At 41.8% G+C, this 14,675-nt stretch overlaps 1 protein-coding gene across 1 annotated transcript in view; it reads right to left on the bottom strand.

Annotated features, from left to right (window-relative positions):
• The window catches only part of HEATR1 (HEAT repeat containing 1), a 39,916-nt gene extending 33,154 nt beyond the window's left edge, over positions 1-6,762 (bottom strand). Inside the window, exons 1-7 of the mRNA XM_075707141.1 lie at positions 6,749-6,762; positions 6,320-6,498; positions 3,991-4,207; positions 2,898-3,039; positions 2,270-2,371; positions 1,216-1,356; positions 440-651 (exon numbers count right to left, since the gene is read on the bottom strand). Of these exons, the coding sequence (XP_075563256.1) occupies positions 440-651; positions 1,216-1,356; positions 2,270-2,371; positions 2,898-3,039; positions 3,991-4,207; positions 6,320-6,461 (956 nt within the window). The 5' untranslated portion in view covers positions 6,462-6,498; positions 6,749-6,762. The remainder of the gene's footprint in view (positions 1-439; positions 652-1,215; positions 1,357-2,269; positions 2,372-2,897; positions 3,040-3,990; positions 4,208-6,319; positions 6,499-6,748) is intronic.
• Positions 6,763-14,675: the final 7,913 nt, after the last annotated feature.

The following is a 14,675-nucleotide window of genomic DNA, read 5'->3' on the forward strand; positions in this document are numbered from 1 at the left end:
AGCACTTACACTTCAGGTGTTATAAACTGTATGAACTCAAAGCCCTTCCATTGAAGGGACAGAACTTCTTTTTTCCAAGCTATTCAAATAACCTCAAATTTGCACTACCATTATTATGCTGGCTTCCCTGCCAGGATTCCCACTTTCAAGAAAACCTCTTATTGGCAGGGTTCAATTTTGCACATTGACAACCCTTTACTGAGGGAGGTGGCAGGAGAGGGACCAAAAGATGACAGGCTTGCACCACCGACTCCTCAGCTGTAGCAAGCACACAAATTTTCAAAGTAAGCCAAAGAAACTTCCAAGCCCTTTGAAATGTCAACTACCAAAATTTCTGATAGGAAAGTATCCCTTTAATGAAAAGGATAAAAAAATTCTAATTATCAAAGTGCAGTCTGAGCTTTTAAGAAGTGGGAAAACTCAATTCATGTAGGCTTACTTCGTCCCAAGTTTGTCTCCTTTCTGAGTTTGTAGAATTAGGTTCAGGCATGCCACCCCGTCCCTGATTAATGAGGGCACTTTAGATAACGTCTTGCTTATCTGTAACATCAAGGAATGCACCAAGGAAGTCTCCACTGTCACTTTTACCATCATCTGGCAGATTATCATGTATGTTGCAGCTCTGTAATCCTGTATAGAGGATTTCAAGCCCTAGGAAAAGAGATAAAGGTGGATTTTTAACACACACAAATTAATAGAAGTACATTACCATAAACCTCATTTTCATTCTGACATCCATGGAATCACACTACCTTCTTCTCCATATGTTAACTTTTGAGGGATCAACTTTCAAGAAGGAAAAGCTGTCATGCAGGGTGCACAAGACACATTCATTAACTGCTGCTCTGTTCGTTAACAGAGCAGCAATCCTACAGGAAAGCAGATATTAAAGCAGGCTGACCACCCTGACTCCCATTTCCTCACTGTTTAGCACTTAAGTCTCTAAGGCAAAGAGGTTCATTCAAACTGTGTATCCATTTCTCACAGCTCCATTCCTCATGCAGAGTAGGAAACAAGAGTTATTAAAATGCTCATCTGAGGTGTGAAAAAATATTATTATTCATGGACCTTCACCTGCCTGATGTTTCAAAGCAGGCTAAGAGTGGTACGACACATTTCACATAACACGTCCCTCTTAAATGTTACCTGCAGAAAGCGTGTTGGCACAACACAGTACGCTTCATCACACAGGAAGGAAAACAAAGCTTCATGTACCTTTTGGATGTAAGGGAGCAGCATGGAAACTATAGTGTCTGTTATCTTCTCTGCGGCTCCAAGAGCTGATACGATGGTGGAGGCATAAAACACAAGAAGAACTCTCAACTGAGCGGAGTTACCAGGACACTCTGAAAAGACCTGGACCACAGAAAAATCAGTTGTTCAGACACCAGGAAAAGGGAAAACGCACATACAGCTTCCCCCCAAACCAGCAATACCTCAGAAGTCCAGCATGTAAGCTCTACCAGGTCCTGCTGCCACGACTTAAGTCCTAACCTCCTCCTAGCAGTAACCCTCACCAGACGTTACTGCTCCCCCTTGCAGACAAGGTAGAAGGAAATGCGTGCTATTCCTCAGCTACTGTAGTTAATCATAGTAAGTTAACCTACATCACATGTGATTATGGTGTAATGCTCAAGACTGAGAACTGGACAGCCAAGAAGCTGACTGGTATATGTTTAACACCCCCTACTACATCTGTGAACAAACCCCATTATTGTGTGTGCTCTGCTTAGTTTAACAGTACGTGCACTCTAGTTCTCTAAATAATTGGTACATATTACCCTTCTGAGACTATAAACCTAGTTCTCTCTTTGATATTAACTGAAAAAACACAAATAAATCCGCTCACCTTCTAACATCCTCAATTTTAAGTTCTCATTAATATTTGAAGACGTACATTTAAAACACCCATGACAATCCCCAAATTCAAAGCACAGTTACAAGCTAATAGCAGGAATTACTTTATAAAAGAAATTAAGACAATGAAGTACTTTGAAGCAGTATGGTATCTTTAAGTAATACAGTATTGCCAAATTGTCTTGTCATGGTTCATTGATTCTCAGCCACTTCCTTACAAGACTATCTGATAGACTGTCATCTATACAAATAATAAGAAAAGAAATTTTCATATTGTTTACTAATAAATGACTCCTTTTACTATTTGAGATGTAATTCAAAATATTAGTAAATAGCATAATACTATAAAAACACAAAGATGGGAAAAACCAAGCAACAACAAACAAATAATGTTCTAGAATAAATGAACAACCTTCACAGATTTTGCCACCAGCCTGCAGATGAAATCCATGAAATCCAGGTCTTTGTAGCAGTGTGTAATGACAGTACCCCTTGCCAGTGGGACTCCAGGTTTCTTTACATGGTGAAAAAAGTAAAATTACAACACTCAAGGGTAAAGTGAAGCACCCAAAGTAAAAAATTAATATAATCTCTAAATTAATCCTACTGATCAGTTACACATTTAAAGTGAAATAAGTAACGGAAACCCACGCACCTCTCTGGAATTTTTTGTATCTACATTAAGATAGACGATGAAGAGCATTACGTATTATGTATATTCAAATAAACATTGATTTTAGTAATTGACATATCTTCCTAGCTGTAGCAAATATTTGCACCTTAAAAGTGTATTTTAACTTTGCCAAAACGAAGAGTAATTACAATCAAAGCTTTTTATAATTAGCTTTATATTTAAAGAAAGATAGCAGAAACAACAGGTGGGCATCCAGGCCTCATCCCTGCAATTAAATCTTTCAGTACAGTTCTATAACTAACCACCTAAACAGGTGGGCCATATTCATAAACCTAGTAACAGAATCAAGACATTATTAATAAAGTCCCTCACGTTTCTCCCAACTTGCATCTGTTAAATACTTTACCCTTATTGGATCCATCCAATGCCATTTATGAGTTGGGCTTTTTATATTTAAAAGTTGAATAACTCTCACAAATATGTTAGTCTCATGATATGGCAGAACGCAACCAATCAAACTATCTTGGTTATAGAGATGGATGTGAAATCTAAGGAAAAAACATATATATACAGTTAAAAATTACCTGGCAGTCAAAAAAAAAAAAAAAAGCCAGCCACACTTTTCTCAGAACACCTGGTTTACTCGCTTTTAAGCAGGACGAGAGATGATGTCATACTGACTCAGACATATGGTCCACCTACAGTCCAGAATCCCAAGGTGGCCACTACCCTGTACATGCTAGAGGAAAGAAACAGTGCTAGCAATTTTTTTCCTCACTCTCAATAATTTTAGGTCCCTATAGGACTTAAGATTACCTTAGTTTCTTCTGCATAGATTTCAATATTAACCAGGACAACTAGACATTACAATAATCTAGTATGAATTTCAATATAACACATGTATAAAAAAAATTATGATTCAAAGGTTGTAGCAACAAAATCACCTACTTTTTCATGACATGAAATGTTACACTTTCTGCATCTGGATAGGTTAATTTAATTTATATAAATAAATACAACATCACTTCACAATATACTTGGCTTGTTTTTTCTTTACACCTTTCTACATAACCTTGAAATAAGAATACTTAGCTCATGTTATAATACAAGGGCATGCTATTCATGGTTCACAGTTAATACTGAAAATTAGCTATTTTACACAGCCCATTTCTAAAAGCATATTACATAAATGCCTCTCTGTAAGATGGCTAGAGCTGGCCAAATTTGGTGAAAGCCAGGTAAGGAAATAATTCCTTTTATACAGAATATCATGACAGATCAAAATTTTCACAGACATTTATCAAAAGACAAAAATCCAATTGGCAAAGAAGAACACCTGGCCCCATAAAGACTAAGCCCAAATGGATATTTTTAACATTTTAACATGTATTTTCAGAAAACTAAAGTAAAATTATTCAAAATTTTTCTCACTGGGGAAAAAAAAATCTGGCATTTCTAGTAGCCTTATCTATTGACATGTAGGATATTCAATGGATTACCTGTGAATCAGCCATTCAAGGCACTTCTGGGCTGGCTTAAGCATAAAGTAAGGGGACAGGTGAATCAGGAACAATGAAATATTCTTATTCAGCTGCTGATTTACTGCTTTAGACTGAACACTGCGTTCCAGGCCTTTGGACGTGGAACTAAACAAACTGGACTGGAACACTTCAAATGAAGGATCAATCCCCATCAGTTCTTCTAAGCCAGTGCAACCTGCGGAAGAAAATGGAGGCATGCTTTAAATGCAACAGTTTTATTCACCAATCCTACTCACCTACCTCCTCACCAGCATACTGGTATATGCTATACTGGTATATGTCATCCTCACTAAGCAAACCAAACCAAATAGTGAAGTGGTCTAAGACCAAAACTTTTGCTACACTGAAAGTACTTCTTAGCTGACAAAGAAAAAGAACATTAACAAGTATCAGCAGTGCACTCTTGCAGCAATGAAGGCCAGCAGCATCCTGGGCTGTATTAGTGAGAGCGCAGCCAGCAGGCTGAGGGAGGTGAACTGCCCCCTCCATTTGTGAGATTAAATCTGGAGTATTGTGTACAATTTTGAGCTCAGCAGTAGAAAAAAACCATTGCCATATGGGTGTGAGTCCAGCAGAGGAACACTAAGATAGTCAGGGGACTGGAAAATAACATACAAGAAAAAAGAGGAATTGGGTTTGTTCAGCCTGGAGAAGAGAGAATCAAAAGGAAATCTGCTGTCGGCAACTACTTCATGGGATATAGTGTAGGCTGTCAAGACATTGGAGCCAGACTCCTCTCAGAGATGCACAATGGAAGGATGGGAGGCAACAGATGCAAGCTGGAACACATGAAATTCCAAGTCAACGTATGGATTGGTTTTTTTTTTTTAAAACACCGGGGTGGTCAAACACTGGATCAGTCGCCAACTGTGGAGATTTTCAAAAGCTGGCTGGACACAGTCCTGAGCAACCTACTTGTGCAGGAGGGTTGGTCTAGATGACCTTCAGAGGTCCCTGCCAACCTCAGCTATTCTATGAGTCTATGAGAGGCCCAGTATTGGATTAGAGACCATAAAACCTCCATCCTCAAACTCAGCCAAACACAGGCCTGAGCAACCTGAGCTAACTAGCCCTGTGCTCAGTTGGGCTAGTCCCAAATGACCTCCAGAGGTCCCTTCCAGCCAAAATTATTCAATGATGATTTTATACGGATGAAGCGAGCAAAGCTACCTCTTTGAATAAATTAAAATACAATATTCCATGTACACCACTGGAATTATTTCTTTATTGTACACAAGCTTGTAAATATTAATGGCTGCGCACAAAGCAGAAAACTTCAGCTGAAATAAAGAAACCAGGCAGCTGGCTGAAATACGGAAGAAATCAGTGATTATATGCAGCAGTTCTATAGTAACTATTTAAGAAACTAAAAAATACTCTGTGTTGCATCAAAGACATATATATCTACAATCTCGTTACTTAAAATTGATACGTGATATCAATTTTTCTAGTTTTAGAAAACAGCTTTCTTATTCAAGAAGTACCACATTCCTGGGTGAAGTTCTATTCAAAAATGCAAAGCGATAAGCACAAAGGATTTGAAGTGTACAAACACAGCAACGGCTTCAGCCACTTCACATCATTTGTGGCCATGTCACCCAAGAGCAGGACGTCACCATGTTTTCATGAAATCACAGAATTCAGGTTGGAAGGGACCTTGGGAGATCCCTAGTCCAAGGCCCTGCTCAAAGCAGGGTTAGCCCTGAAATCAGACCAGATTACTCAGGGCATTATCCAGTTGGGGTTTTCAAAAGGATGGAGAGCACAACCTCCCTGGACAACCTGTTCAACTGCTTGACTGTCCTCACGGTGAAAAAGCTTTTCCTTATATCCAGTTTGAACCTCTGTTGTTTCAACTTACACCCATTGTCTCCTGTCCTGCAGCCATGCATTCCTCTGGACAGCCTGACCCATCTTCTTGAAATCTCCTCCTAGGTATTGGCAGGCTGCTAGTAGACCCCTCAAAGCTTTCTCTAAACCGAATGAGAACAGGGGCATTCCTTCCACCAGCCTCCCCTTATAGGGCAAATTCTCCAGCCCTTGACCACCTTGGGGCCCCCGACTCTTCCCAATCACCTTACCCTTCACATGCCCAGAAATGTGCTCCAAGAGGATCTGCTCCATGATATTCCCACGGACTGGAGTGATGCTGACTAGCCTGTAGTTTCCTGGAATTCTCCTTTTGGCCTTTTTTGAATATGGGTTTGCCTTTCCCGCGTATCTTTCGCCCGCTGTTTTTTGGATAGATGATTTTTAAAATCACTGGCATCTAAACAGCCAAACTCACCGATTGCAAAGAACGTGTCTCTGTCAATACTCGCAGCTTCCTTGGAACTGAACAGCAGCGATGCTGCTTCGCTGCGGTTTAGGAGGCTGGGATCATTCTGGGGAAGCGCCAGCCGCTTCAGCTGCTCCGCGAGAGACGTCATGGCTTCGTGTTCCCAGGAAAGGAGCCTCCAGAGAAACCTAATGAAAGAAAACCAAAGCAGGCCCGCGGATCAACCAGTTGCCATTGAGACATGCCGTGTCCCGTCGTCCCTCCCCCCCCCGCCCCGCTTCGGCCCGGTGCAGGCCCCGCTGCCAGCTGCCCCTCGGCGGTGCGCGCCCGTGGGGATGAGCCAGGCCCAGCCAGGCCGGGGCAGAGGAGGGAGAGAGGCGGGCGGCGGCACGTCCTCCGGTCACCGACACCGACGACACCGACACCGACGACACCGACCTGGCTCCGCGCCCCGCTCCGTGCCGGGCCCCACGTGGGCTGCGCGCGCCGCCAACCCGGAAGCGGCGGCTCCAGCGGAAGCGGAAGCTCCGCTCCCCCTCGCGCGATCGGCAGAGAGGCGCCCGCGGGGCTGCGGGCAGGCGCTCCGCCGGGCCGGCGCCACCTGCAGGCGCGGCGGTGCGGCCGGCCGGCTGGGCTCCGCCGGGGCGGTGGCCGTTGTGGGGGGCAACCGGGGCCTCAGCCGCGGTGGCTGCGGCCGGGCCCGGCGGGGCAGCGGCCCGGGCTGTGGGTGGGGATCCCACTGAACGGGGCATGTCAGCGCCTCCCAGTAGTGAGGGCGCCCGCACCTGGGGTTGTTTCACCTTCGGGTTTCTCCATGCTTGGAGCGGTGCTAGGGGAAGCGCAGGCCTGCCGTGGGCAAAAGGTCTTGAAGGCTCCTGGAGCGCCTACGGCCTAGCTGCCAGCTGCGCAGCCACAGGGCTGTGCGGGTCGGCCGAGTCCTCTGACAGGCCTCTGATCCAGCCCCAGAGCAGGGCCAGCTTCGAGCGAATGCCTCGGAGCGCTGGCCACCTGCGTTTGGAGTACCTCCCAGGGTGGGAATTCCACAGCTTGGCCGCCCCTCTCATCCAAGGTTTGGTCACCCGCAGATTAAAGAGAAATTCCTAATATTAAAAACCCAGTGATGCCTCCCACCAGTTTGTCTTCCGGGCTGTGGGGTTCTGCACCTGGGAGTCGGTGCACAAAGGCAGAAAGGGAATGTGGCTTGTGACAAACCAGGAGAGGCCTGGAATAAAAAGCAGAAATAAAACGCATTTCAGTTGACGTCAGCGGATGGACAAAATGATGCCAAATATAACATTTCCAGCACCAGGTCTGTAAAATTATTTCCATACATTGTTGAGAAGCTGTACACCTATGGCAGAAATAACAAATTTGTTCACATAGTAAAGCTGCCTTGTTTGGCAATCATTTAGCATACAGCAGAAATACAAAAAGCTGATAAAAGTTTAGGGTTGCTGAGTACTGTTTAAATCCTTAATTTTATCCATTAGGGATATCCACTGATCTCAACAAGACTCTTTACTTGTATTAAGTTAAACCTTTGTAGGAGTGGGAGCAGAGAGAGGAAATGAAGCTGAATGTCTGGTTTGGGGCCTGGTTATATTTGCTGGTGCCTTGTTATATCATGATATATATGCCCATATATCGTGTTACTTCTGACATGGTATAATCTGGACGTAACGACAGCAATTGCTGAGCTCTTAAGGGTGCTACTACTGCCATTACAACAGTGTTAAGCTGTTTGGAGGATATTACTGGTTTAACAGGATTGCTACTATTTTTCTGATTGTTCTAGCACTGAGCTTCTGATCATGTAGCAAGTGAGCTGGCTAGGGGCGGTGCAAACCAAGAAGCCAATTTAATTGCACCTTTTCACATTCCCTGTGGCTTCTGTGCATCTTTTTCCTTTATGAAGCCTTCATGTGACCTTATTTTTAGCATAGTTTAAACCTGCATAAATATGCGTGTTTCCATGTCTAAAAATGCCAAACATTAAAATATGTAGACTTTGCAAAGGACAGAAAGCTGTTTCTAAAAAAGAAAACTAGTAATTTTTTAGCAGTGTGGTTCATTATTTGAATACTCTAGCCAGGAAGATAAACCAGAAGTTGTAAATTCTGAAATGTGTTCAGGTTTTCCAGTACTCCTATCCCACTCTATTCTTTCCCATGGAGAGCTGCAAGACAGAGGTTTTATACCTTCGTGCTTTCTGTTCCATCCTTGTTTGGTTTCAGAATAAAGCTGGGGTTCCCTTTGGAGGTTAATTGGAGGAACAGAGACACCTTTGGCAGAGGCAAAAATTTAATTCTAAAAAAGTGTTTCCTGGGAAAGATACAAACCCAGAAAGCCTATTAGGAAATATGCTTAGTTGGATTTGTAATTCCCCAGTGGTGAAGCTGAATATCACAGAGATTTGCTCCCTGCTGGCCTACAAACAGATGCTTTTATGAACTTAAATCCAAGCCTGTTTCAACCAGTCCCTTTAGCTTCTCAGTGCCTACATCATCACATAGCTAGTCTGCATGGGTGGAATTCCTGTAGCCATACTACAGCTGAGAACACCTCTGCTGATGGCTGCTATTAAACTGTGTTTGACCGATTAGATTGTCTGTTAAAAAAACTTGAAGTCATAGAATATAAATTGTCATATGCTAATTTTTATTTGGGAAAAAGTGATCTGTTTCAGGCATTTTCTGTAAGCCTATTCACTCCTAAGTATTGGTGTGTTTGAAAAGATTTGATGGAGAAATGCGAACACTATTAAACTTCTGATGTTCTTTACATCTGGGTAAATTTGCACTACCGCTGGAGCAAATATAATTGATGTCTTTATATAGATAAAGATCTAGTCTTTATATTCCTTTCCTTCCAACTCACCTCACCAGCTGTGTGTACGTAGAACTATACCTACCCTACTAAGTAATGCAACCCAGTAGGAGGACACTTGTAAAAAGTGGTGCTGAGGAACCCTCATCACACGGTATGCATTTCAGAGGTTTTATGCAGACTAGATCTTGTTCTGCCCTGTAGACCGAATTCCCATTAGGTATGCTCCCGGAATGCATCTTCTGGTTTGGTTTCACGTGAAGGCAACAGATGGGGAGGAATTTCATTTAAAGAGGAAAAGGGAATCGCTTCTATTACAAAAAAGGAGTGTTCAGTAGCGTTCAGTTGTAATATATCAAAATGTAGGTAAGGAACTGAGTACTACCTATACAATTTACTGTTTACAAACAAAGTTAGAGAGTGCTTGTATGAACTACTCTTAAGTACTCTCAAAAGCTTCTTGATTCATTTGCTAAGATATTTCTTCTTTTTCCTTCTTACACCACCTCCTGTAATCTAGTGATCCACCATGATTTTGGAATGCTAAAACAGTTCTGAAGGAGATGGAAGAGAGCCACCTTCCATGCGCTTCACCATCACTTGCTAATAATCTTGGTATGTCCCCTGCCATTTCCTTATGCCATTGCTAAATAGAGAATGTGACAGTGCCTGACATCTAAAATGTGACCTGATTGCAGCGTAATGAAGTAATATTAAAACCTTCCTAGGATACGCAAAGGAGACTGAATCAAGTTCTCTAATTTTTTAAGCAAAAGTAGGTGCTAACAGATAGGTGTGTTTAATGTGGGTATATGTATGCTAAATGACCTGTAAACCGAAACGTGTTCTGGAGCAGTGGATTGAATGTGTTGTAAGCCAAGGTAATCTTATTGTCAAGGGATATATTTTGTTTGGCTGTTGGTTGCAGGAGGCATGACAATGTTCTGTAGTTTTGGAGGCTGTGCAGTTAAATCTGCTACTCTGAGCTAATCCGTGTCCTTTGTTCTTAATTCATGTACATCAGTGCTCCCTATTGGAAGTTTATCATTCAAAAGAAGACACCTGTGGTCTCTGAATTTGTAGAGTTACTGTAATTATCAGGAAGAACAGTGCTTTATTGTGTACTTTAAGGCTGCAGTATTGTATTTTTCTCTGTTTTCAGTTCTTTCTGCTCTCTGTGACAATGCAGCAGTCACCCTTTACCTCTGGGCACTGTGAAATGATGAGACAGTACCCTTCTGCAGTGTATACATTGATAAGGCCTTGAGGCCATTATTTGCTTGGCTAAGCTTTTGTTAGAAGCAAAGAGATTGGAGCCATTGTATCATGTAGCAATGCAAATATGTAAAATGAGAGTTAAGATTTGTTTTCCCTATCAACCCTTCCTGCCCTAAGGGCTTGATCTTTTTATACTTACATTAGTGAAACTCAGGAGTAATTCTGATGAGGTCAGTGAAGTTGTATGAGTGTGCAGCTGATGTAACTGGAGGCAGAAACAATCAAGCGTAATTTGATGGTGGTTGAGGTTACAGAGAATTGCAATTCTCATTGCTGGAACAGGACTGAAGGGAGAATAATTCTTCAATTGAACTGAAGGGCTGGAAGAAACTTCCTTGCTAGGCACTGTATGAAGCACATCATCGACTAACTGACCACTGTGGCAGGCAGTATCACGTTTCCCTGGCTTTTCTTGGAAAATCTATTGCAGCTTCCCCCAGCCATGAATTCTCATGTATAGCGGCATTCCAGATCTAATAATAAATAGAAACCCTCTGGATGGGGTGGCGGGAAGCTGTTTTGGGAATTTTACTGTATTAAAGGCTTTCTGATATGGTAGTATAAACTGAGGGCTTTTGAATCAAAATTGTTGTAAAGGAAGCTTTTAAATATATATTCTAGTTAAGGAGAAATAAACCCCAAATAAACAAACTAGCTTCAGCTAGGCACAGGCAGAGAAAGCATCGGCTTGAAAAGAGTAGGCAATAGTCATCTTTGTAGCTCCATTTGTATCCTCTCGAGGTAGGTCTAGTTTGTCCCAAAAGCATCAGGTAGCTAAGGAAGACAAACGGAGATGGTGAAAAATGGAAGAAAAAAGCAGTCCTTTCAGTGCTGAGCTACTTGATGAATTCTGATTTTTTTGTTTATTGTATAAAAAGTCAACTAGAAAGTTGGATTTTAATGGCTGCACAATTGTTGCAATGAAAAATAGGAAAATGTCTCTCATGATTGCTGTGATTGTCATAGTCCTTTGTCATGATTTGACATTTATTAGGCTGGGAAATATGATACTGTGCATATATATTAGCTGTTTATTATTATGAAAAGATACCTGTGCCAGACAATCTAGTGAAAGAGTAGGTGTCATAGATCTACTGTGTGGTAGTTGTGAGTCACATTGTTTAATGCCTTGGGAAAACTTGGTAATCCGAGTGTAGCAACGTGGCCATTAGGGATTTGGATGTAATAAGCAATAAGGAGAGTGTTGTGTACTAGACATGTCTCATCTTTCATAGCAGGGCTGTAAACAGTAAAAAAGACAATAAACTGGGGAGGGGGAAGGACGGGGAGAAAGGAAAAGTGATCAGTAAGGAACATGCTTACCACAGCATGCTTTTCTTACTGCAGTACACTGTCTTGCTATCATCTCCCTCAATTGCCTGTTATTCCAGCAACTGACGGGCATTGGAATAGCAGTAGAGCTCATATGGTGTAACTACCCATTCCTGACCTGCAGCTGTCCGAACCTCTATTTGCTTGTCAGCCAGCCATTTGCTGGTTGTTTTTTTTTTTTTTTAAATACTGAGATGAATCACAGCTCTTTCCCTGAAGAAGAAATAGTGTCATTCCTATCTGGATGCACTAAATACAGTTTTCAGCCTTTTCCCAGGCTGGCCATTGAAGCCAGTGCTGCTTTCATTTCTTCATTTGCCCCAGTCACTGCCAGTCCATGGGCCTTTTCCATACCTGGTGAATACGTGGTTTGAACTAGGATGAGCTCACAACTTTATATGGTAATGCCTGAAAACAGTGTGATCCACATTCAGTAGCAGAAAGGAGAGTATATATCTGCTGGTTTTGCTGTTCAATTATATTCAGTTACATATTTTTATTTATCCACTTCCTAAAGTTTATTTATTTTCTATATTTTTGTGTAGGAGTGAGTTATGTGTTTATGTAATGCCTAGCACAGTGGCACTGTGAAAATTGGGTACAACTGAACATTTTTTAACATACGTATATATATAAAAGATATTAATACTGTAATATTTGAAAAGTATTAGAAAGTCAGAGAGTGTATTTCTGTGATACTGAATTATACAAAGTATCTGCAATCACAAAAATCCCCCAAACTTTTCTCTGCATTTCTGTGCCGTTTTAAAAAATGTTTGGCTTTTATATTTGCTTTCATTGTGCATTGGAAACTGGTCGTGCTGTTACGTATCTTAGGAATTCTTGGAGAAAAAAACCTGTTATCAGAAGAAATAGCGTGTTTGATTTAGATGGTGAAGGCATGCAACTGAGTTTTACTGGTAAGCCTAGATCTCCAGATTTGCTGATTTACTAGAGGTGCCATGGTTTCAGAGTTAAAATAGTGGCCCTGCTGTCTTGAGATGATATAAAGACTCTGTGCTGCCTTTCATAAAATAGTCTTGACAACTGGAAATGTTCTTGATAACAGCTAATAACTCTTACTGACAAAAGTATATGTCAATGTTTTCTCCAATGTATTTCTTACTCTCTGTCACTCTGCATGCATTGTGTATGCTGGTGACTTCAGAGAGTTCTCTGCAGAGAAACTACCTGAGAGGACCAATGACATCAGAGGCAATTCCTTGGCCACACGGAGAGGAGGGTGCTCTTTCTGCAGAAGGCTTGACAGGGACTTAGTATAGCGGGTAGGAAGGCAGCCTGGCCTTGAACATGTAGTGAAGGGGAGCGCGTGGCGCTAAGAATCACGTGCTTCTACCACTGCTGCCGATACGCTTCTTTTAAGTAAGCCTGGTGGCCAGACACAAAGCAGTTCCTGCTGCGATGCGCTCAAATACTGCACAGGAGAGGTTACGCTTCAAAATCTTTCTGCGTTTATTTGTGGTAGGATCCCTTTGGTTTGCAATACCCACTCATTCTTGACAGTATGGTGATATACGTGCCTTGTTTTAGTCTGTAGAGGGGGAACAAAACATTTGAAACAATTTATGACTCTCTTAATCTTTAAAATGTGCCTAGTCTGTCTGTGTCACTGCAACACATTTAAAGACTCTTTTGTGTGAACTACAACAGGGAGATCTGAGATGCGGAACAGGATGTTCTTTCCTGAGCAGAAGCTGTAGCGGTTATGTAGCTGTTAGGCTGCACTGAAAACCTTTAGTGCTTTCCTTAACATTTCGTATGAACTGTCTTCCAATTCAGAACTCATTTATAATTACTTAATTTGTAATGTATTTATAATTAGTCGTAGAGCCAATATCTTAAAAGAACATCAACATCACAAGTCCATTAATGGTGGACTATGCCAGAGTTAAGTTTTCCAAGCAATCTGCCGTGGTTTAGCCCCAGCCAGCAACTAAGCACCACACAGCCGCTCACTTACTCCCCCTACCCCGATGGGATGGGGGAGAGAATCGGAGGAGTAAGAGTGAGAAACACTCCTGGGTTGAGATAAGAACAGTTTAATAATTGAAATAAAGTAAAAAAGTAATGATAATAGTAACAATATAATAATAATAATATACAAAGCAAATGATGCACAATGCAGTTGCTCACCACCTGCCGACCGATACCCAGACAGTTCCCGAGCAGCAATCGCTGCTCCCCAGCCAACCCCCCCCCAGTTTATATACTGAGCATGACGTCATATGGTATGGAATAGCCCTTTGGTCAGTTTGGATCAACTATCCTGGCTGTGCCCCCTCCCAGTTTCTTGTGCACCTGGCAGAGCATGGGAAGCTGAGAAGTCCTTGACTAGCATAAGCAGTATTTAGCAACAACTAAAACATCAGTATGTTATCAACATTCTTCTCCTACTAAATCCAAACCACAGCACTATGCCTGCTACTAGGAAGAAAATTAACTCTATCCCAGCCGAAACCAGGACAAAGCTTAATTGAGCTGCTTTGTATGTGTCATAATGGAGACTTCAATCGCATAGTTAGAAACTACTTTTTCTGCAGAAATCCTGCTTTGTTCAGCGTATTGCATAAGCAGTGCTCTACAGCATTATGATTTCTCTTTTTTATTCAATGAAGGTCTGTTGCACTCAGTTGAAGCGTGTTCCCAAATACATAATTTATGATTTTCAGCTCTGGTCATCACAGTTTTTGTATTTGTCTTGTAGTATTCCAAATCTATTAGGTATGTGATTTTTCACATACTTCCTTACACCTCACAGCATTGGTATTATTCCCGGTCTACAGAAAGAAAACTGTCTGTAGTTCCATTTCCGACCTCCAGTGGATAGTTTTAGCATAATAAATGCTGGTACTATGGAATTTGTCTTTCCCTGAAGTGCTTTACAGAGTACGGTTACATACTTTTTTTT

This window comes from Pelecanus crispus, chromosome 3 (genome assembly GCF_030463565.1).
Source record: "Pelecanus crispus isolate bPelCri1 chromosome 3, bPelCri1.pri, whole genome shotgun sequence".
Lineage (NCBI taxonomy): Eukaryota > Metazoa > Chordata > Aves > Pelecaniformes > Pelecanidae > Pelecanus > Pelecanus crispus.